The sequence below is a fragment of the Arabidopsis thaliana genome, assembly GCF_000001735.4.
Source record: "Arabidopsis thaliana chromosome 1 sequence".
Classification (NCBI taxonomy): Eukaryota; Viridiplantae; Streptophyta; class Magnoliopsida; order Brassicales; family Brassicaceae; genus Arabidopsis; species Arabidopsis thaliana.
The window spans coordinates 3,400,317-3,423,499 of record NC_003070.9 but is presented as its reverse complement, the minus strand read 5'-3'; the positions used below and the strand labels follow the sequence as shown (position 1 = coordinate 3,423,499).

The 23,183-nt window shown below is 37.4% G+C and overlaps 6 protein-coding genes and 2 long non-coding RNA genes across 11 annotated transcripts; 3 read left to right on the top strand and 5 right to left on the bottom strand.

The window, feature by feature from the left end:
* Window positions 1-441: 441 nt before the first annotated feature.
* On the bottom strand, window positions 442-780 carry AT1G04793. The gene has a single exon (NR_138776.1). It is a non-coding gene; the product is annotated as an other RNA (long non-coding RNA).
* Window positions 781-3,808: 3,028 nt separating this feature from the next.
* AT1G10410 (CW14 protein (DUF1336)) lies at window positions 3,809-7,070 on the top strand. Its single transcript, NM_100916.5, has 9 exons — window positions 3,809-4,422; window positions 4,768-4,848; window positions 4,943-5,284; window positions 5,372-5,507; window positions 5,601-5,763; window positions 5,852-5,980; window positions 6,068-6,262; window positions 6,352-6,474; window positions 6,557-7,070. The coding sequence occupies exons 1-9, from the start codon at window positions 4,236-4,238 to the stop codon at window positions 6,656-6,658; spliced, it is 1,458 nt and encodes a 485-aa protein (NP_172512.1). The 5' UTR covers window positions 3,809-4,235; the 3' UTR covers window positions 6,659-7,070.
* AT1G10400 (UDP-Glycosyltransferase superfamily protein) lies at window positions 7,026-8,677 on the top strand. Its single transcript, NM_100915.4, has 2 exons — window positions 7,026-7,905; window positions 7,992-8,677. The coding sequence occupies exons 1-2, from the start codon at window positions 7,142-7,144 to the stop codon at window positions 8,629-8,631; spliced, it is 1,404 nt and encodes a 467-aa protein (NP_172511.3). The 5' UTR covers window positions 7,026-7,141; the 3' UTR covers window positions 8,632-8,677.
* Window positions 8,678-10,625: 1,948 nt separating this feature from the next.
* Window positions 10,626-16,544, top strand: AT1G10390 (Nucleoporin autopeptidase). Of its 3 annotated transcripts, none has more exons than NM_001035941.2 (14): window positions 10,626-10,792; window positions 10,892-11,007; window positions 11,397-11,473; window positions 11,611-11,904; window positions 12,085-12,732; window positions 12,848-13,075; window positions 13,175-13,809; window positions 13,987-14,074; window positions 14,151-14,211; window positions 14,329-14,467; window positions 14,687-14,803; window positions 14,911-15,085; window positions 15,428-15,469; window positions 15,556-16,544. In NM_001035941.2, exons 3-14 carry the CDS (start codon window positions 11,455-11,457, stop codon window positions 16,233-16,235), a joined length of 3,126 nt encoding a protein of 1,041 aa, NP_001031018.1. In that variant the 5' UTR covers window positions 10,626-10,792; window positions 10,892-11,007; window positions 11,397-11,454; the 3' UTR covers window positions 16,236-16,544. The 3 variants fall into 3 exon arrangements, with proteins under 3 accessions (NP_001031018.1, NP_172510.2, NP_001320682.1); NM_001331900.1 differs by having other exon boundaries at window positions 10,662-10,792; window positions 11,403-11,473; window positions 15,556-16,476; NM_100914.4 differs by having other exon boundaries at window positions 10,626-11,007.
* On the bottom strand, window positions 10,758-11,026 carry AT1G10395 (uncharacterized protein; the record flags this gene model as incomplete). The annotated part of the gene is given in 2 exon segments (NM_001331901.1): window positions 10,758-10,950; window positions 10,968-11,026. The coding sequence occupies 2 exon segments, from the start codon at window positions 11,024-11,026 to the stop codon at window positions 10,758-10,760; spliced, it is 252 nt and encodes an 83-aa protein (NP_001320683.1).
* A 333-nt stretch (window positions 16,545-16,877) lies between the features above and the next one.
* Window positions 16,878-17,291, bottom strand: AT1G04787. Its single transcript, NR_138775.1, has one exon. It is a non-coding gene; the product is annotated as an other RNA (long non-coding RNA).
* A 288-nt stretch (window positions 17,292-17,579) lies between these two features.
* On the bottom strand, window positions 17,580-20,368 carry AT1G10385 (Vps51/Vps67 family (components of vesicular transport) protein). The gene is made up of 5 exons (NM_100913.2): window positions 20,118-20,368; window positions 19,916-20,013; window positions 18,787-19,822; window positions 17,873-18,699; window positions 17,580-17,788 (listed from the first exon to the last, which is right to left on the bottom strand). The coding sequence occupies exons 1-5, from the start codon at window positions 20,274-20,276 to the stop codon at window positions 17,644-17,646; spliced, it is 2,265 nt and encodes a 754-aa protein (NP_563869.1). The 5' UTR covers window positions 20,277-20,368; the 3' UTR covers window positions 17,580-17,643.
* Window positions 20,369-21,079: 711 nt separating this feature from the next.
* Window positions 21,080-22,946, bottom strand: AT1G10380 (Putative membrane lipoprotein). Of its 2 annotated transcripts, NM_100912.3 has the most exons (3): window positions 22,304-22,940; window positions 21,655-22,019; window positions 21,080-21,451 (listed from the first exon to the last, which is right to left on the bottom strand). In NM_100912.3, the coding sequence occupies exons 1-3, from the start codon at window positions 22,792-22,794 to the stop codon at window positions 21,390-21,392; spliced, it is 918 nt and encodes a 305-aa protein (NP_563868.1). In that variant the 5' UTR covers window positions 22,795-22,940; the 3' UTR covers window positions 21,080-21,389. The 2 variants fall into 2 exon arrangements, with proteins under 2 accessions (NP_563868.1, NP_001322436.1); NM_001331899.1 differs by having other exon boundaries at window positions 21,148-22,019; window positions 22,304-22,946.
* Between the last annotated feature and the right edge of the window lie 237 nt (window positions 22,947-23,183).

Below are 23,183 nucleotides of genomic sequence, written 5' to 3'. Positions count from 1 at the left end.
AAAAAGATGAATATTTGATTAATCATTTTTTTTTTTAACTGTGATTGTGGCTCTAGATTGTGATGAATCTTATAAATAAGCTTTAGTCTGCTACTAATCTACGAAACTACGTTTAGTATCTAAAGGTAATTTATCAAATGCCACCAGTCTTATTACTTGAGCTTGATCTCATTCTCTACATTGATAAAATTAAATTTTGGTCCTTTCAGATAAGCCAACAAAAAAAAAGGAAAAACAATGAAATCGCTTCTTTTTCCTTTGTTAGTTAATTCATGTGAAACTAGGGATATGTGAATTATGGATTGTTTATGAACAAATTTTAATTCAATTGTTTGGTGTGAAATTTGCAACAGCTAGTACAATTTATCTTGGTAATTTAACTCGTCTGTAGTTAATTGGCCTTAATATGAAGGGAACAAATTTTGATTACTTTGGTGATCAATACGACAAGTACAACAGAGGAGCAAGCCACTTGAAAGTCTTGAATTACGTTTCATCTTTTTTGGTGTGAATTATTTTCATCTATTTTTAATCTACTTTTTTTGGTTGGTCTATTGATTGTAGGGTTTGTTTGAAATAAAGTTAGGTATTTTGGGGGCATTAGCAACAAAAACAACAAAGGTTATTGGGAGTATCAAAGATGGCACAGATGGTCCACCATTCGATTTCTTAGTTGGATCCAACTATCTAACATTTATCATTTCATGTATGTGCATGTAAACAAATCAAATGCTGACAGAAAACAAAAAGAGTAAGAGAGAAAGAGAGAAAAACTGGTAAGGACGTATTAGGGAGTTGCTTAAAGAGGCCATCAACCCATTAAATAACTAAAAAGGAAACGTGTCTTCATTTACACCTTTTTGTAAATGTTTCTATGATATGAATATATATGATTCTGACCCATCAAATGTTAATCAAGACAGGTTTGAGAACTTAATCACTAGATTTAAGATCTTTCATGGAAACTTTCCATGATTAATCGATAAAGATTATCAGCCGAGAACCTTTAAGAGGTCACTTAGTTAGTGGTTACAGCTTTTCCCACTTCTACACTAACTATGATTGATTTTGTTTTTTTAAAGACTGATTTTATTAGACACATAACTCCCTGTGTTTTGTATTAGAATCCTTACATAATTAAACTGAGTCTTGTGATTATGGAATATGACATTTAGTGTGAAATAGATAACATATATGATAATTTTTGTTTGTTTTAGAAAAATGTCATTCTTGATATCCCCGGATTAGTAGGCACTACGCAATTGGCATCATAATAAGTTATAAATCCCAAGAAAGCAATAGGGACTTCGAAATAATCATTAAGCCAATTAGGCAAATGATATTTTATGATATTTCATTAAGTAAAAAAGTAAGTATCCCATGAGTGTGAGGTTGGTGGTTTTGTTGGGAAAGTTGTTAAGTTTCCACTCCTTTTATTTAATGCTTTATATATTTTTCTTCCAAATTACTAAACGCATTTCCTTTATTTATCTACTTCAACTGCTTTATTTATGTACAACTAAAAATTAGTCTTACAATTACTGCGATCATACCAAAGTACCAAACTCATACGTTCGGAAATTTGGAGCCATTCACTCATCTTGCGATAAAACCGCACTGACTGCTGTAAGAAGGACGAAGCTGTATAGTGTTTTTGATGTGAATATAAGGTTTTAAAGTTTATAGCCATTAGCCACTACCAAACAATTCACGACGATGTCTTTTACTTTTAACTTTGTTGAAGACATTTTTTTACCGAATTGTCGATCACTTGCTACACATCTATACCTTGGTGCCAATCGTCTTGCATGCAAAACAAGTACCACTCAAAGCTCATTATGGGATTCCTTAATATACTGTGTGGAAGCAGTACTGTGTGGAAGATACCATAGCACTTAGAAGTAGTTGAAAATCCAATTATTTGAAAAAGGTATACAATTTAGGGTTGATTTTTTTTGTATTTTTGGAATAGAGGAAGCTAGCATTTTAGTAATATAGAGATTTATGGTTGGACTAGTACATAGATACCTTGGGTGGAATATGATGAATGTAACTTATTAATGCGTATATATGTGTGGTGGGCCAATTATCTCATGTATATACTTGTGACATTTGACAATCCCTAAGCAAGAGAAAGCTTTTCACAATGGCCCCTTGTCCTCTATAATGCTTGAGACTGACACGTTGTCGGTTCGCATCATTATTTTCTCGTGACCTTTCTTTTACATAGCCCATATGTCTTTTAGTATAGACTGGGATTTCATGTTTAAGATCAAATGTGTAACGCCAATGATCAAACACTTGTATCTTTGCCATTTCAAAAAAATATTTCTAACGTACTCAAACTAATCACGAGAATAGAAAAAAAAAAAAAGTAATTATAATTTGTGATAGAGTATTGCATGCATATTTTTGTTGTTTCTATGTAAAAATAATCTAAAAGGACTGTGGGAAATCTACGAGGAGTGTGTGGAACATGAAAGCGTCAGTTCTGTACAAATCGAAACACTTCAATGACAACGAGATCCTGCCAACAAACAAACAACCGCACGTGTGTTGTTTGTTCATCATATGTTCATTACCACTCTTTTGTTTTTATTATCACAGCACGATAATCCAATTAGAGTAGCGAATTATTGTTGGGAAAAAAAAGCAAAGATATTTGATAAAAAGGTAAAAGAATATGTTTATGTCGACCAAGAAAAACGAATATGTTTCTTTCATTATCAAAAATTGACATACCGTGTTTTGTAGATTGCTTACCATTTGCATGGTTGTTATAAAAATGAACAAATATACGGTGGAAAAAATCTGCAAAATTTTACAAAATTAGATTTATAATAATTTGATTTGCTAGTTGTTATTGTATATAACACACATTGGAAAAACATGGAGAAAAATGAGATGTAGATGGAGTGAGGGTCCATGAAGATGAGATTGTAACTTGTAAGATTGTCAGAGTCAAATGAAATAAGTTGGACCAACCCTCTTTTTTTCTTTTGTAATTTTCCTGCCAAATTACCCATAAATTCAAACTTCCATATTCAATGTTTTCTGTATATTTTTTAATTTATTTGTCAACACTGCCAAAAACATATGAAAGAGTGGAGAAGAATTCAATCCATACACAATTACACAACCTTAGATTTATATATATAGTAATGAAACTTTTTTTTTTTTTTACAATGCATAATGTTAGAAAGAAAAAAACATATGAAATTCATGTAAAAAGAGCAAAATTTATATTGAGGAAGTGTGATATTCTATGTGAATCTCTTAATTAATAATATAGATGAGTATGGTCGTCTAGAAACAGCGCAATGCGCCATGCCATCGGCGTCGACCAAGTCGCTTAGCAGCTCCACCATTGAATAATTGCCACGAAAGAAGCTCAGACACGAGTCACATGACCCACTTCTCTTGCATGGCTTAACCTTTTTTTAATTTTTTCCTAAGTTAAGATTGTCACATCAAAAACCTAACTTATAACCATTTTTTCCTGATACAAACATTATGAAACAAATTAGTTGGTAGGATTTCAATTTATTTTTAAATGCCAAAATGAAATTTCTACTTTTTTTATTTAATAAAGAAATAATATATTTTTTTCTCATTCAGGATATAAATATATGAATTATAGAAAATAATTTTTTATTAGTGAAACTCCATATATATCATATGAATTGATGATTAGCGAGCGACAAAGTTAAGGTCAGAGGGAGTCATACTCCTACCGACGTACTTAATCAGATCCGGTTTAAGAACTCGGTTTAATTCAATGGTTCAAATTAAAAGAGAGAAAAACAAAACAAACAAAAGAACGAAGAGATAAAATAACTCTTTAACTACTTCTTCTTCTTCCTCTTCTTCTTCGTTGATATTTTTCTCTCATTTTATTGACTTTCCGAATCTCCAAAAATCTAACCCAAAAAATAAACAATAGTTTTTTTTTTCTCCGCAAAGGAAAAATCTTTTCTTCACCAAATAATTTGTCTCTTTCGCAAATCTCAGCTCTCTCTCGAAGTGCCTTTCAACGATAAATTTGTGGGCTTTATTCATTTATAGTGTTGTTTTGATGATGACAGATTCTATTACCAGAAATTGATCAAAGAGAAAAACGTTGCTCTCTCTTGATTTCTTTTCTGTTTTTTTTTTTATATAATTAATTTGTTCCGGTGAATGATCGTCGTCTTATGGAAGGTTGTAGCTAATTTCTAATCTATAGAGAGAGAGAGATGGGAGGTTGCGTGTCGACGCCGAAGAGCTGTGTTGGAGCAAAACTGAGGTCAAGTAAACGAAGGAAGAGTCGTAGACGACGAAAAATTCAAAGGAAGAGAGCCGCCGTCTCTTCTCGTCTCTCTGACGGATCTTTCGACAATCTCGATCATCATCATCGCAACTTCTCTAATCCCAGTTCTCGAGGTCTCTCTTTTCTTCGCCTCTCTGTTTCCTCTGCATTCGATTGAAAAATTTGATCTTGATTTGTTTTTGTTTTTTAATCAATCTGAATCTTTCGGATTAGATTCTGATTTTGTTTTCCGATTATTAAATCTTTGTTTATTAATCACACTGTGTGTTAAAGCTTTGATCTTTTATCTCTTTAAGGAACTTTTTTATATTTGGTAGCTTATCTCTTGTGATTCTGATTCATGTATCTCCTGTGGTTTTATATATATGAATAGTTGAGTGATGTTGGAGAGAGTTTATATGATGTGTTCACTATTCACCCAAGTTTTAGTTCAAATCTGATCCGTTTTTCATCAACAGCAACTGGCGAAGACGCATGGTTTGAGTCCAATGTCGCATTTGAAACAGACTGTGATGATGATTTCCACAGTGTTCATGAAGGTAATACACTCCTATGTTTGTTAGCTAGGAGAGAAATATGGATGTTTTTTTTTGTGGAACTTCATGTTCTCGACCATTTGTGTTTCGTTTTCAGATGCATTGTCTTTAAACGGATCTGAGCGTGTATCACTCTCGAGTACGACAACCACATCATCAACACGAGACACTGATTCAAATGAAGTGATGTCTCAATCGAAATCAGACGGTGACTTAAACGACACAAACCAGCCTGATTTGATTGATTCATCTGCAGATGAAGGTCTCTTGGAAAACTGCAGGATCTTACCGAGTAATTGTTTGCCTTGTCTGAATACAACAACTGTTCCTTCTATTGACAAGAGAAGGTCTCTTAGCTCTAGCCCTCCCAGTTCCAGGAAAAAATCATCTCTTAGACTTTCTTATAAATGGAGAGAAGGTCATGCTTCAGGAGCCTTGTGTAAGTGTTTATATTGCTCTTGGTTCATTGGATTACCAGCTTTATCTGAAATCGTAAACTCACATATTATCTCGAAACTTGTCTTAGTTTTGTCGAAAATGCAGCTGAAGAGACCGATAGCGGGTTCTCAGGTTCCTTTCTGTCCAATTGATAAGAAAATGCTCGATTGTTGGTCAACCATTGATCCAAATAGTTTTCGGGTTCGTGGCAAAACATATCTCAGGTAAGCCATTGGAAAGAATATACAAATTTTACTTATGATTACTACAGTAGTTTAACCATCTTAACAAGAAACTATATTTTGTTTTTGGTTAAGGGAGAAGAAGAAAGAGTTTGCACCTAGCCATGCTGCGTACAATCCTTTTGGTGTCGATGTTTTCCTATCGGAACACAAAATACACCATGTTGCACAATATGTCAAACTTCCTGTTACTACCACATCCACAAAACTCCCATCTATCCTTGTTGTAAATGTTCAGGTATGATCTAGTTCTGCTGATAGTCAGTGTTTTTGCCTTCTTTCTGAAATTCTCCGTGACTGTTTCTCTTGGTTTACGGTTGGAACAGATTCCGTTATATCCAACTGCAATCTTTCAAGGTGAATCTGATGGAGAAGGAATGAATATTGTATTATACTTCAAACTCTCGGATAATTATTCAAAGGAACTTCCGCTCCATTTTCAAGAAAGCATTCGGGTAAACTGAAAGCTGGATTCTGTTAGTCTCATCTTTATGGCCCTGTTAAAGGCTCTTTGTATTGAATCCGTGTTTATTTTGGCGCAGAGATTAATAGATGATGAGGTTGAGAAAGTTAAAGGCTTCCCTTTGGATACAACGGCACCTTTTAGAGAGCGGCTTAAGATATTGGGACGTGTTGCAAACGTGGATGATCTCCATTTGAGTGGTCCGGAGAAAAAACTGATGCAGGCTTATAACGAGAAACCTGTACTTTCACGTCCGCAGCACGAATTCTACTTGGTAAGACCCAAACTCTATAACATTCCCTCTTTGATTAGGAATATGCTTAGACTACTAACTAATGAACTTCGAAATGTTACTCTTTGTAGGGTGACAATTACTTTGAGATTGATATCGATATGCATAGATTCGGTTATATATCGCGGAAAGGGTTTGAAACATTCATAGACAGACTCAAGATCTGTGTTCTTGATGTTGGCCTCACAATTCAGGTAGATTTAGTTACAATCATTCTTGGCTAGGAAAATCATATGGGATTTTATCGCTTATGTTGACGATTGTATGTGTGAACAGGGGAACAAACCAGAGGAGCTACCGGAGCAGATTCTGTGTTGCGTCAGGCTAAATGGGATTGATTTCATGAACTATCATCAATTAACTCAAGAACTCCTATGACTAACAACATTGTTTTCTCCTCTGTTTTTCCTTGTGAAAAGAAACACAAAATCCAAAAGAGCATCCCGTTAGAACCCCAAGAACACAAAACAAAGGGTGATGATTTACAAGTGAATATATGAAAATTTCGAATCTTTAATCCACAGTATTATCTTATACTTTAAATGTTGGTCTTTATTTTATACTTGTCTCTCTACCTTTGAGGATCCATAGCAATGGAAGTCATAGATGTTAGATCACTGAATTCATTGGTAGAATAAAATCTTATATAATATTGTCACTAGTAATTGCAAGTTGCTATATGTTAATAACTAGGCACAGATCTCATTATACATAGAGAGATAGCATAAGAAAACAGAGAGGAGACCTATGCACAGATCTGAGATCTCAGTGGATGAAGTCTTTGTTTATACATAGAGAGATACAATATAAGAAACAGAGAGAGGCCTATGCACAGTCACAGATCTCTCAATTAAATTCGCAATGGAGTTAGAAAAAGTTCACGTGGTTTTGTTCCCATACTTGTCCAAAGGGCACATGATTCCTATGCTCCAATTAGCTCGTCTCCTCTTATCCCACTCCTTCGCCGGAGACATCTCCGTCACCGTCTTCACCACTCCTTTGAACCGTCCTTTCATCGTTGACTCACTCTCCGGCACCAAAGCGACCATCGTCGACGTACCTTTCCCTGATAACGTCCCGGAGATCCCACCCGGCGTCGAGTGCACTGACAAACTCCCTGCTTTGTCGTCCTCCCTCTTCGTTCCTTTCACAAGAGCCACCAAGTCAATGCAGGCAGACTTTGAGCGAGAGCTCATGTCACTGCCACGTGTCAGTTTCATGGTCTCAGACGGTTTCTTGTGGTGGACGCAAGAGTCAGCTCGAAAGCTAGGGTTTCCTCGGCTTGTTTTCTTTGGTATGAATTGCGCTTCCACCGTTATATGTGACAGTGTTTTTCAAAACCAGCTTCTATCTAATGTTAAGTCCGAGACGGAGCCAGTTTCTGTACCGGAGTTTCCGTGGATTAAGGTTAGGAAATGTGATTTCGTTAAAGATATGTTTGATCCAAAAACCACCACAGATCCTGGATTCAAGCTTATCCTAGATCAAGTCACGTCTATGAATCAAAGCCAAGGTATCATATTCAATACATTTGACGACCTTGAACCCGTGTTTATTGATTTCTACAAGCGTAAACGCAAACTCAAGCTTTGGGCAGTTGGACCGCTTTGTTACGTAAATAACTTGTAAGTTCAGCAATTATGATTCTTTCTATAAATAAGTTTATGAGCTAGTCACTAAGAATATATACGTATCTCTTTGCTTCTGACAGCTTGGATGATGAAGTAGAAGAGAAGGTCAAACCTAGTTGGATGAAATGGCTAGATGAAAAGCGAGACAAGGGATGCAATGTTCTGTATGTGGCTTTCGGGTCACAAGCCGAGATCTCGAGAGAACAACTAGAGGAGATTGCGTTAGGGTTGGAAGAATCGAAGGTGAACTTCTTGTGGGTGGTCAAAGGAAATGAAATAGGAAAAGGGTTTGAAGAGAGAGTGGGAGAAAGAGGAATGATGGTGAGAGATGAATGGGTTGATCAGAGGAAGATATTAGAGCACGAGAGTGTTAGAGGGTTCTTGAGCCATTGTGGGTGGAATTCTCTGACGGAGAGCATTTGCTCGGAGGTTCCAATCTTGGCGTTTCCTTTAGCAGCGGAGCAACCTCTGAATGCGATTTTGGTGGTGGAAGAGCTGAGAGTGGCGGAGAGAGTGGTGGCGGCGAGTGAAGGGGTTGTGAGAAGAGAAGAGATTGCAGAGAAAGTGAAGGAGTTGATGGAGGGAGAGAAAGGGAAAGAGCTGAGGAGGAATGTCGAGGCATATGGTAAGATGGCGAAGAAGGCTTTGGAGGAAGGTATTGGTTCGTCTAGGAAGAATTTAGACAACCTTATCAACGAGTTTTGTAACAATGGAACATGATGATGTATGTTAACACCTATATATTAATACTAGATTTTAACCCGCGGTATATCGCGGGACGATTTATTTTTTAAAGTAATATATATTAAAATTTGCAAATTTTATTATTAATATTTATATTTTACAATTTAAAATTGTTATAAAGTAACGCTATACCATAAATCCATGAGACAATTGTTAAAAAACTGAAGTTTTAACCCCTATTAAAACAGCATATTAATAATATTTTAAAATTTTATAAATATTTATTCAAATACATCTACCATATAACCCAATTCCAAAATAAAACCTGTTCTGTAATTTTTTTACCCGTCCCGTGATTTTTTTTAAAGTAGTAGTTTTTAAAATTGAAGAATTATTTATTATATATAAAAGTTTTGCAAATTGTATCATTCTCTAATACATTTATATTTTATAGTTTAATTTTATATATAGTAACATTATACATACCACATAACATTTTTGGTTTTATATAATCTTTTCTAAATTAGGATGATTTGATATATTTAATATTAGTGGTCTAAAAAATAATAAATTAAAGATTTATTCCGTATTGAAACGGTGGATTAATTATATTTTACTTTTTTATTAATGTTGATTCAAAAACCCGTCCCTCCAAATCCGTCTTGCCAAACAGCCATTTATTTTATTAATATTAATTTTATTTATGATATGACTCTGAATTATAATATAAACATTTTAGCTAATAACATAGGAGTGCACCATATTTATTTAATAGGGGAATGTACCATATGACCTGAATGCACTTTTACCTAAATCTACCAAAAAAGTCTTGTAAAAATATTATAGAGATAAGAAACAATAGTCGGTTTTGATAGTATAAGATTAGCAAATATATTAGTTAGCTTAAATTATTTAAAGAATACAAATTGAAAAGGTATATTACACTTTATTCGAATATAATATCAAAACTTATATAACACAGAGATTATATAATTTTTTAATTGTTAAATACTTTTTTGTGCTAATTTTTATGTGATTAAGATTTAATTGATTTCGTATATAAAATATTAAATTGTTTTACGAACTTATTTGTTTATAATTTGGTAACAGAGAGATATTTGAATATTCAGTATATTTTGCTTTAGTTTAGGAAATCTTTGATGACCCGTCTTTAGATCCAATAAGCCATATAGGTAAGAGATGAATATTGTCTTTAAATGATTCTGGTAACCTTAATGACGTCAATAAAAAATTTTGTTTTTGGTTAAATTTTTCTAATGACATTATCATGTAATTAATTACAAAAATTAAAGTTACATTTAAAATGTACTTCCCAAATAATATAGCAGGATATATTTCAAAGTTGCTATCAGAAACATATATTTGAGCCTGTATTTCGAAACTTGTATAATGTTAAACTAATTTGAGCTTGGATTCGAATCCATGTTTCGAGCTTGGAGTTTTGTGATATGTCGTCAGGTTCAAAAAGTGCACTTATTAATATATATGGGCCTAATACAGGCCCAAAATATGGGTCTATTACAAACCAAAGCATTGTTGTAGTATTGAGACAAAATTAACGTTGGAAACAAAGCATTTTAAACTCTCTATTACAATGGTTGAAAGTAAATAAGCAAAATTTACTGTATTTCCTAAAAGTGAGACCATTTCCATCGGAGTATGTGAATGAGATACTTATCAATTAAATAATAATAAAAAAGAAAATAAATTAGAGAGAAAGAGAAAAAAGTGGATGAACGTTTTTCACAGGAGAAACGATTCTCAGCATTTATTGACAGTTGTCATTTAACCAGTGATTTATTTTCTTCGAACTGAAGCTGTAAATGATGACTAAAACCGCATCCAAAATCGCACCGCAACAGTGCTGTAACAGTATCAAAATCTTTACATATACATATGTATCTATGTATTTTCGTTATTATTTGAACTGCACCATTCGGAAAATATATTGATTGGATTAATTTTTTTTTTTTTGAGATACTTTCTATCACTTTTACCGTGAAGATGCCCTAAATTCAGCAATTAAACACGCAAGCAGGAAGAGAGAAGTCATCATATCATACCAACAAAAAGGGCCAATCGTTCGCTCTTTGCAAGTTGCAACCGTCGCGCTTTCGATTCCGGCGAAATTGCTCCATCTTCTAGTCGCTTTTCAGATCGAGCTCGTCGTTTTCAGGTTCCATTTCTCCTACATCTTCTTGCTCCACATTTGATTCCACGCCGCCTATTCGTTTCTCGGCGATTTCACTCCTGAACCCTAATTTCCTCCACGCAGATAATTTCGACGATCGGAGCTTCCGCTCTTGGTCTCTTGAGAGTCCTTTGATATCATATCTGATTGGTCGAAGAACGTGTGTCCTTGTTCTTCTCTTTTTGACATCGGATTCATAGGTATTTCTTCGAGTTTCATTTCGATTAGTTCCAGCTTTGATTTTATTGCTGGATTTGCTCAAGTTTTATATTCATTTTGCATATTCAATTTCTGAGTTCCCGATGATTTCTAGTTGTGATGTTGCTTAGTTCAATGGTTTTAGAGGTTCGTTAGGTTCCTCATCTCTCTTTCTCTCAGTCATACCTGCTTACAATACACTTTCTAGGTCCTTTGTCTACTACTCTCTGTAGCGCAGGAACCAACTTCTTAAGTTGATGTTGAATTCATAGTATAATTTACGGATGTTTATTGTGTTTGAATTTTTAAAACCAGCTTTTACCGGTATGGTGCTGCTTATGTGCATTTGGTTCTGTTGTTATCTTCTCCTAATCATTGTTCTTTTTTCCAGCTACAGGATAATATAATTTCTTTTGGCTTGGCCATCCGTTGTCAAACTACAGAGGAAGATGTTTGGCTCATCTAATCGTAAGTAATCCTATCTTATTCTTACTTGTTGGTTTCCGAAGCCAAATATTTCGTTATTGTTTTATAGTTTTATGCTATTTATTTCTTTTGTATATACTTCTAAAGAAAATTGACCTTCTGAAACATTGTTCTTATAGCTTTTGGACAGTCATCTGGTACCAGCCCATTTGGGTCTCAATCTTTGTTTGGTCAGACCAGCAATACAAGTAGTAATAATCCCTTTGCTCCAGCTACACCGTTTGGCACGTCTGCTCCTTTTGCTGCACAGTCGGGAAGTTCAATATTCGGAAGCACTTCAACCGGTGTTTTTGGTGCACCTCAAACATCCTCTCCCTTTGCCTCCACCCCAACTTTTGGAGCTTCTTCATCACCAGCATTTGGGAATTCTACTCCGGCCTTTGGAGCATCTCCAGCATCTTCACCTTTTGGTGGTAAGTACCTTTTATGGATTTCATTGCATGGTTTGTTAGTTGCCTCATTGATTTATTGCTTCTCCTGGGTATGAATATATTTTATGTCTTTGGTAGGACAAGGGTTTAAGAATAAGCCCTGTTTAACAGTTTTACATTTGCATTTGGTGATTAAGCTAATTTTATTTGTTTCCTTTTTAGGATCTTCTGGTTTTGGGCAGAAACCTTTGGGATTTTCAACGCCTCAGTCAAATCCTTTTGGAAACTCCACGCAGCAATCCCAACCTGCATTTGGAAACACCTCTTTTGGTTCGTCTACACCTTTTGGTGCCACTAACACGCCTGCCTTTGGCGCTCCAAGCACGCCTTCTTTTGGCGCCACAAGCACACCCTCGTTTGGTGCATCAAGCACGCCTGCCTTTGGTGCCACAAACACGCCTGCCTTCGGTGCCTCAAACTCTCCCTCCTTTGGCGCCACAAACACACCTGCATTTGGCGCGTCACCGACTCCAGCTTTTGGTAGCACTGGCACCACGTTTGGTAACACTGGCTTTGGTTCTGGAGGTGCTTTTGGAGCTTCAAACACCCCTGCTTTTGGTGCATCAGGCACTCCGGCTTTTGGTGCATCAGGCACTCCTGCCTTCGGTGCATCAAGTACTCCTGCCTTTGGGGCATCCAGTACTCCTGCCTTTGGGGCATCCAGTACTCCTGCCTTTGGGGGATCTAGTACTCCTTCTTTTGGTGCGTCAAATACCTCATCCTTTAGTTTTGGCTCGTCTCCAGCTTTTGGCCAGTCTACATCAGCCTTTGGTAGCAGCGCCTTTGGCTCTACACCATCTCCCTTTGGAGGTCAAGGTTCTTCCTTTAGCATTTCCCATTCTGTACAATATTATAACTGCTAATTGGTGTGTTGCTCATTTGAATAAAGGGGTGACGAAATATGTTTGCATGATTTGTTTTGCAGGTGCGCAGGCTTCAACCCCTACATTTGGGGGTTCTGGTTTTGGTCAATCAACTTTCGGTGGTCAACAAGGGGGCAGTCGAGCTGTGCCTTATGCACCAACTGTTGAGGCAGACACAGGGACCGGCACTCAGCCTGCTGGAAAGTTGGAATCTATTTCTGCCATGCCAGCATACAAAGAGAAAAACTATGAGGAGCTGAGGTGGGAAGATTACCAGCGAGGAGATAAAGGTACACCTGATCAAACAAATCTTGTACTACATCTGCTTAAGGCTACATTCCTGTGCCTTATTTAACTAAATCTTGATTCTCGTACTCTTCAATTCTCAGGTGGACCACTTCCTGCTGGCCAGTCTCCTGGCAATGCCGGATTTGGTATATCACCTTCTCAACCAAATCCATTTTCTCCATCACCGGCGTTTGGTCAGACATCAGCAAATCCAACAAACCCTTTTTCGAGCTCAACATCTACCAACCCTTTTGCCCCTCAAACCCCAACAATTGCTAGTTCGAGTTTTGGAACGGCTACCTCAAATTTTGGTTCCTCGCCCTTTGGTGTAACATCTTCTTCCAATCTTTTTGGTTCAGGTTCATCAACTACCACATCCGTTTTTGGATCATCCTCCGCTTTTGGAACAACGACACCATCACCGTTATTTGGTTCATCAAGCACTCCTGGATTTGGCTCTTCTTCATCAATCTTTGGTTCAGCTCCTGGTCAGGGGGCAACTCCAGCATTTGGCAACAGTCAGCCATCTACTCTGTTCAATTCAACCCCTTCGACCGGGCAGACTGGTTCTGCGTTTGGACAGACTGGTTCTGCTTTTGGACAGTTCGGACAGAGTAGTGCTCCTGCATTTGGCCAAAATAGCATTTTTAATAAACCTTCCACTGGATTTGGAAACATGTTTTCCAGTTCTTCAACATTAACCACGTCTAGCAGCTCTCCCTTTGGACAAACAATGGTGATTTTCACATTCGCTATTAAGCCTAAGCACTTCGTTTTTTTTTTTTTTTTCATTTCTTTTGGTGATGCCTGTTCTCTTCATAGTTTGCAGTTCTTTTGCATCTCTTAAATGACACCGGCACCTAGTTTCCTTCTTTTCTAATTTTGGCCTTCAAATCTCGCATTATTTCTGTAGCCTGCTGGTGTGACACCCTTTCAATCAGCTCAGCCAGGTCAAGCATCAAATGGTTTTGGTTTCAACAACTTCGGTCAAAATCAAGCAGGTACGTCGCTCGACCAAGTCACTGACATTATCATCTTATTTCTAGATGCTAACTCTTCTATATTCATGGTCTAAAGCTAATACTACTGGAAATGCTGGTGGACTGGGGATTTTTGGTCAAGGCAACTTCGGGCAATCGTATGGCGTTTCTGCTTCCAAGACTTTTATTTCCGCTCTTTTTTGATAGTTTATTTTATGGGTTTCATTTTATGGAAGTTGTGTTATTTTAGCTTCATCGTTTTATTTTTTTGACAGGCCTGCTCCGCTGAACTCTGTTGTTTTGCAACCAGTTGCTGTGACAAACCCATTTGGAACACTTCCTGCTATGCCTCAGATTTCAATAAATCAAGGTGGAAATTCACCTTCCATTCAATATGGAATCTCCAGCATGCCTGTAAGCCTGCTCTTCCTTCTGCAACTCCCATACGGTGCATTGTTCTTTTTATCCAGATTTAGATATAGTCTCCGTATAGCTGTTCCCTCTAATAATACCCTATGTTAGACATTCAGTTCTCCCACATGCATCTTGAAGCTTGTTACTATTCATAATAAATAGAAGTAGTTGATTACTTGATTATTAATTGGTTCTAAATCATTTTCTTTTTCCTGTCAGGTTGTTGACAAACCTGCTCCTGTTAGAATATCATCTCTCCTGACTTCTCGACACCTATTACACAGGCGGGTCAGGCTGCCGGCAAGAAAGTACCGTCCTGGCGAGAATGGTCCAAAGGCAATGCTTCGTTCTTGTGAATATATAATCACATTTATTTTACTCAATCTAAACTCTTGGTGCTGAGGTTCGTTCTATATGTTTAAATCTTAAAATGTTCTTTGTAGGTTCCATTTTTCACTGATGACGAAGAGAGCTCAAGTACACCAAAGGCGGATGCTCTTTTCATTCCAAGGGAGAACCCTAGAGCTCTAGTTATACGCCCAGTTCAACAGTGGTCTTCAAGGGATAAATCAATACTTCCAAAGGAACAACGCCCGACTGCTCCATTACATGACAATGGTAAGCTTCCTTTTTTCTATTCTTTGCTTATTGCATGGCTTGCAGTGGTTCTTTAAGTTTTCAATATAGATAAAGCTTTTTGAGTCTCTCTCCTACAATTTATTTCCATAGAGATGGCAGCATTCAAATCTTAGACTAGCACTTTTAAGTTGGAATTTTCAATACCTACCCTTTTTTACTCTCATCAGAGCACCTTTTCTTGTTCATGCGTGGTTTTTATTTTGAAACTTGATTACTCTGCGTGTGAGAAGGACTATGCGAAATGATTACGCTAATGAGGTGCTAGGTACTTGGGTAAACCATTCCTGTCTCTTTTTGACAATATTAATCGTAAAATTTCAGGGAAGAGTCCCGACATGGCCACTGATGCAGCAAACCATGACAGTGAGTAAATAAAATATTAGAAAAGTTTGGTTACGTTTTTCTATGTGTGGAAATTCTCGGACTGACTTGAGAGACAATATTCACAGGAAATGGTAACGGAGAACTTGGTGCTACTGGGGAAAGAATTCATACATCAGTCAATGCAAATCAGAAACCGAATGGCACAACACGCTCAGATCAGGCTAGCGAGAAAGAGCGTCCCTACAAAACTCTAAGTGGACACAGAGCAGGAGAAGCCGCAATTGTTTATGAGCACGGTGCAGATATCGAGGCTCTTATGCCGAAGCTACGACAATCTGATTATTTCACAGAGCCACGTATCCAAGAACTAGCAGCTAAGGAAAGAGCGGATCCGGGTTACTGCAGGCGGGTAAGAGACTTTGTAGTGGGACGACACGGTTATGGTAGCATAAAGTTCATGGGAGAGACAGATGTGCGTAGGCTAGACTTGGAATCACTGGTTCAGTTCAATACACGGGAAGTGATTGTATACATGGACGAGAGCAAGAAACCGGCTGTTGGGCAAGGTTTGAATAAACCGGCGGAAGTAACGTTGCTGAACATAAAATGTATTGACAAGAAGACAGGGAAACAGTTTACTGAAGGAGAGAGAGTGGAGAAGTATAAGATGATGCTTAAGAAGAAAGCTGAGGCACAAGGAGCTGAGTTTGTGTCATTTGATCCAGTGAAAGGCGAATGGAAGTTTCGGGTCGAGCATTTTAGTTCGTATAAGCTGGGCGACGAAGATGAAGAAGATGGAGTTTAGGCATCTCAGGGTTACTCTCTTGGAACTCATCTGTTTTGTGTAGTGAATGTTGGAATTGTGCAGTAGCAAATAGTGCTCTACTCCTTTGTTGTGTGTTTCTTTCTATACCTTTTTTCTCATAGTTTTTCTCTTGCTTCCTTATAATTGTCTCCTTTTTTGGGGGTTCGGTATCACGGTGTGTATTGTGTAATGGAACCTAATGGTATCTGTTAATCTATTTGAACGATCGATGCTTCTTTTTTTTCTTTTTCTTTTACATATTCACTCGAGTAGAGTAACAGTTGCCAAAAGCAAAAAAGTGAAACTTGCCTTAGTTATGTTTCTTGCATAACAAGTTATTGAACATCCGTAACGTAATAGCTAAGAATTTGTGTTGTATTCAAGTGACAACAATACCATCGAAGCATCAACTTTTGCATGTGTGTGATAATATTAATATATTACATGGAATCTAAGCCTGTTAAGCTATAAAGAATTATAGATCTTCTAATTAATGTACATATGCAATCTAAGCATTATAAAACTATAAATAATTAAGATGCTAAAACATCATAAGTCTTTCTTTAAATTAAATTTATATACATTCATCTTCTTTTGCTGTATTAATGAATTGTTCATGCATGCAATCCTGATTTTATAACACAAATACAGACCTCTATCTCCCAAACCCAACATTATAAAATAATATGTGAGACCTTGAGCTTCAATTCATCAAGCCATATACCCCTCTCGTTACAAAAAAACAAGAAAATGCCTAAAAAAAATCGCTACGGAACTGCGACTGGCTCAGTACGAATCATGGGTCATAACAACGACGGTGAAAGTGGAAGAAACACCGTATATAATTAGATTACCAACGAAAGAGGCGCAAGAAGAAATAATCGAGAGATGGTGCTACAAGTTTGACGTTAACAAATGCGTGGTAGTGAAACTTTATGATTGGGATACAGAGAAAACTTATGACATTACTATTAATTATGATGAGGTGGGCTATTTCTTGAACCTTGAATGGCTTCTTATCGTCTTTGATAGGCAGCTCAAGGAAGGAGATAAAGTCGGATTTTTTTGGGATAATCTTAATCCAACTTTGAATTTTAAAGTTTTACAGAAAAGCTCATGTTTTCCCCCCTATCTCTCTATATAGCAGAGTTCTTTAAAATATTTTGTTAATATCTTATTTAGTTATTAGTTAATACTAATCCATTGTGTAAAACATTTTCAGATGAAAACCATGGTGTTTTCTTTTTTAAAAAAGAGAGAAAATCTTTGGTTGCTTTATGTTCTCTATTTTAATATAATTGGAAATATATAATACTAATAAAAAATCATACATTAAGCGATGTAAAGAAACTATAATTCTACGATAACAAACAAAAGTCCTTAATTAATTATAGAATTATTAGATTAGTCAATTACTGGTGTAAGATTTAGCAGAGGAAACAGAGGGGCTAGTAACGTCACGCTCTCCGTGGCCACCGAAGTTGCCTTTTCCCATCAACATCTTTATCGCTATCTGAGCTACTTCCGCAAACCACTCTTCCTCCGGCAACGTACTGTTTCATCATCCATCATCATCATCATCATCAAACCATCATACATACGTATGTTTATGTTTGTAACGGATAATAAATACGTACCTATAAGGGTCGAGTCCAGTGGCTGAAACTGCTTCGACGGCTCGAGCTATTATGTTCTTGATCACTTGATGAAGGTTTCTCGACAAGTACCTTCCTTGCGAGGCAAAGATCATCACGAACTCCATGTCCAGGTAAAACTGTTGAAGACCAAGTGGACCTAATGGTTTATCTCCTGTCTCCATCTCTTCCCAGAAACTCTGATCATCAGATATCCAAAGAATCACTGTCTCCGTCAGTCTCATCAGCAATATCGTCGCGAATCTCTCTCTCCCCACAAACATATCGCTCACAATCATGGCTATCCTCGTCAATTTCGCAAACAGTTCCTGGAAAATTGGTGAAGGGAACCATTCAGGCTCTTCAGTGGTTTCGTCCATGAGGATATAAATCTCAGAGCTGAGACGGACTTCTCCTTCTTCAGTGAAGATGAGTTCAAGTGCATGTTGTCTGCAGAAGCTATCTCTTAGTCGATCCACTGATCTTTGAAGCTTCTTCTTCCATTCTCTTTGCTCTGGTCGGTTCTGCCTATCTGAGGAACCTCTTCTTGGAGTGGATTGGCTCGTACCTTGTGGCAAAATCCTTGAAGCAGAACGTGGAATTAGCTCGTCTGCTAAAAGAAGCGCATTGACTAACAAAGCCGTTTGTTGGGACTCAGTTTCAGCTACTTTAACTATTCTATGAACTGGATTCTCTTCGTTTTCAGCTGAACCGGGCAATGCGTTGATCAAGAGATCAACGTATGAGTTAAACACTTGCAAAACACCGTCTAGTGCAATCCCGTCTAACTGTAATGCTTCATCCAGCGGTCCAGCATCCTCTAGAAATTCCTAAAGTTCCACAGAAACAATAAACTTATAGCAAGGAAAAATATAAACTCAAGTAGCAAATATGATTGTGTGAGAAATGTTGATTACCTGAACCATGGAATTGAATCTTTGAGCGCTTATAGAAAGCTTGAGATGTGGTGCAGTGGGAGTAGTTGATGAGGCGCGTGATCCTGTTGGTGTATAAGAGAGTGACCAATCATCCGAAGCAGCTAAAGCCGCACTGCTTTGTTCGATTCTCTTGAGATTTCCAGTCAGTGCTTGTTCCACGCCCGGCCTAAAGTGTTTCAACAAAACAGGGGAAAGAGCTAAACCGCGAGACTCCAATGAAGAGCAGTGTGATGCGCAGAGTTGGACACACTCTGCGGTTACCCTTAAGCTTCCTGCAGCAGCAGATGAAGCCAAAGTATGTCTTTTCAGCAAAAGAGCAAACGACTCTGCTTGTTTAACCGCCCATGTCACAAGCTCTGATGTATAGGCCGGATCCTCTCCAACAACTGCTTGAGAGTCGCTCGCAGCTTGAGCAATCGTTGAGAAAACAAGTTGAGAGAGAGCAGCAGCAAATGCTACCCCATAAGAAGTGTTAGAAGCTCTAAGGCTTTGAATGTTGGCTTGTAGCCTCCGCTCGTAAGACCTAAGAAGCAAGGTGTGTGCGCGAGAACCGTCCCCGAGTTTCTTGAGAGACAAAACAGCTGATCTAAGCTCACCTCCTCTTGTAGAAGGTTGGCTAATAGCTTCTGCCAATTGATCAGCCAACTCTTGTCTCTTTTCTTTGATTGCATTGTTCAGAGAAAGAAGAGTGGTGGGACTGAGAGTCCGTTTCTCATGTGCTTCTACGGCCACACGACGCCCTTCTTCTAACGCAGCCATGGATTCCTCAACTCTCTTCTCAGCTAAGAGAACTTCAAGTCTATCGAAAAACTCCACAACCCAATTCTCAATATTCGACAGCTGTTTGTTATCCATATCGTACAAGTCTTCGTCTCTTAAGTCGTCAGCGTCATCAGCGCATAAGGAACTAATGTGAACACCATCAGCTAAACCGTGAACAAGAGCTGCTTGAGCAGAGAGAAGGTTTCTCATAGAAAGAAGTTGTCCTTCAAGAGCTGAAATCTCCTTAGATGTTCTGCATGCACATCATCAACAACAAGTAACATGCATGAAGAAACTAACTAACAACAAATAACGATAATTAAAAAGATAACACACACACACACACCGTATAAAGGCAGCGTAGTTTGCGTAGACGCTCTTACGCATCTCCTCTGCAGAAGCTTTCTTCAATTCAACGAGGTAAGAAGACAAATGCCTTGTCTCCTGTAAACGAAAACACACCAACAACAATATCGAGCTGATTCAACAAGATGACACAATGTACAAACACATGATAATAATGCGGAGATGAGGAGGAGGAAGAAGACCTTTTCGTTCATACGTTGACATTTGGAGGTGACATAAGCGTCGGGATCGAAAGTTGAGCCTTTGAAAACCTTAAGACGATCACTAAGTGTCAGATTCCCTTCGAGTTCAGCGGAATTGCCGATGCTAGACGACATTGATCCTCTTTCTCTCGCTTCCATTTTCAAAAAAAATTCCAGATCCAGAAAGCAATAGAGAAATTGAATGATGAAAACAGAGGAGGTTGGAAAATGCGAAGGACAAGGCGGCAAATTTGGGTACAGCAAGGCCAGCGAGAGAGATATAGACTCCTTGACTCTGGGAAATTGCTTCCACGTCCTTGCCATTACTGGGCCTCTCTGGGCCACATTTATTTAAGAACAATCACTACTTGGTAATCTTTTATTATTGGATTCTTTTTTAAAGCAAATCAGTTCTAGTTGTTAGTTCATGGGGATGCAAAATGGCATCAACAACGAGAACACAGCAATGGGTATGCAAAACGAAGGTAAGTTCATTTCTCACCCTTTGTTACAAACCCTAATTCCTATTTATTACTCCGTTTGTATTTGTTCCTAAAAAAATTGGTGTTTTAGGTTTTTTGTTTGTTCCACAAAAATTGATTTTCTAGGTTTTTTCTTTACTTTTAGTAATTTTTATTGATTGATATTATTAATAAATAGTGATTTTAAAAATGCAATGACAATCAATTTTTCTTGTGATAAGATGACACCAATTGATTTTTTGGATGATTGTACAATTGTAAACCGGACTGAACCTCTTAAGTAAAATCTTCTAATCCATGAGCTCATGGCAATACTAATACTATAGTGTATAGTCTATAGTTTACAGTAAATAATATATTTTGCAATTTTTGGGTCCAAATTTTAACAAGACGAGTGAAATATATTATAGGTTAAGATCCCTGTTTGATAAATTTTACACTATCTCAAAAACGGTAAAGCTTTGTTATTGTATTTGCAATCCATAGGTAAGTAATTTTTAGTTTCATGTTATATAGATATTGAAGTATATAGTCTCAGCGAGTTGACTAATACCATCATCATCATTATGATTCTTTGCAAGTGTTTAGCATTAATATAGTATGGTGATTCCTTATGAGCTGGAAAGTGGAGGAAAAGCAAATAAGATAAATGGTGATTTGAATAATATTGCAAAGAGAGAAGCAATATCGAAGAATCTCATACTGTGATATCACAAAGTTATAAAAAGAAGAAGCAAAGATTCGATCTATTAAGCTTCCTCTTTGAACCACTCCATCCTTTGATGCTCCTTTAACGCAGAACCATCACCATCCAAACAACAAACCATGACAAAGGGTACATTACCCATTCTCCTGCTTATAAAAAAAACCACTCTCTGTAAGACAAATCTATATACTGTTAAATACTAATAAAAAATGTAAAAGTTTTTTGTCTGAAAATTCAATTGAGAAGTAATAAGTTATAGCTGAGACAAGATTATCTATGAGACAGTGTGGTGTTCAATATAAATTAATAATTTGACTAGATATAGTAGAAGTGTGAGAGTGGTGCTTACTTGAGAACCAAGGAACAAGAATAGAAGCAGAGTTATAAAGGAAGAAGCAATCCGATGTCGTGTTAATCCCACCGGGACAGTTACAAACGAACGAGCTTGACTGTGTGTTGAAGCCACAAGCACCGTTACTACGCTCGCAGCTACCGCAGACGCCAGGGTACTCATCAAAAACGTTGAACTTGTACTTGAGTGCGATTCCGTAGTTCCAATTCTCCGGGTGGGATTCTTGGCCTGGACCGAGGTTGTAGAAGCCGGAGTATGACGAGCACTTGAGTTTGTTCAAATCCATTTCGAACGATGGTCCGAGGTCTAGAGGCACGTAGACGCAACACGTTGATACTTGGAGGTTTATGAGGCTTATGGCCCTGCCAAACCGGAAATTATAACCGGATTAATTAAGTAAAGCTTTAGATGACACAAATCCAAAAGTAAACCGGTTCCATATAATTCAGATTGGTCTTGTTACACCAACTTTATAACTCTTTCCGAAAGATGATATTTACATTTTTCACCCATTTCAAATTTTTGTGTGGAAATATTAAAATGTGATCACCAGAACAAATGAGAAATTGATACGGTTATTATTTCGGTTTAGATAGAATAGTAGCCGGTTTAATTTATTTCGATTTGAATTTGAATTTTGGGTTACCTGCAATTTGAGTACAAGAAGGTGCAAATGGAGGAGCTTTGACGATCACAGAGGGAAACACGTCCGCTACCGTTACTTAACGGTGTGAATACAGGGGATTCGTCTACGGAACAGTCAAGGAGCGTAAAAACGGTGTCGTCATGGAAAGAAAACGGAGCGTCCCAATCCAACCCGAATCCATGGCTGGGTCGGGTACATGCACACGTAGACATGGACGGATCAGTGACGTAGATCTCTTGTTTGGCGTAGTCGACAGAAGTGATAGGGTAACTGCCTGTGTGGGTGGTGAGCGTCAAAGTCTGTTGGTCAGGGTCACACGTGATGTAACGTGTGAAACGTGGGTCACCGCAACCTGACCCGGTTCCGAGCGGGTACTTGATGGGTATTTGGCCGCATGTTTTTTGGCAGGCTTGTGAGGAGACATGAGAAGAGAGGAAGAAGAAGGAAAAGAGAAAGATAAAGAAAGAAGAAGAAGAACGCTTCAAACTCATTTGCTAGACCTTTCAGGGAAAGTGTGAAAGAAAAGATGTGAAGTATATATGAATTGTGTGAGTGAATGTAACCTAATATAGATGCAATGCTAAGCGGGATACTAAATTGCATATGTGAATGTACATTTATATGCAAAACATAGGCGTTTATTTTTGTCAATATAAGAATATAAATTAGTTTATATATAGTTTTTTACTTTTTTTGTTGTTGTTAAATCCTAGATTCTTTTGGTTGGGTCTATTATCTATACATACCATCATATGACGGATTACAACATTAGATAATGTGCAAAACCAAACATAGAAAATAATATACAACACATAACATTAGAATTCCATATATCATATAATAATAGGCTTGATTATATACACGAACAATTTTATTGGGA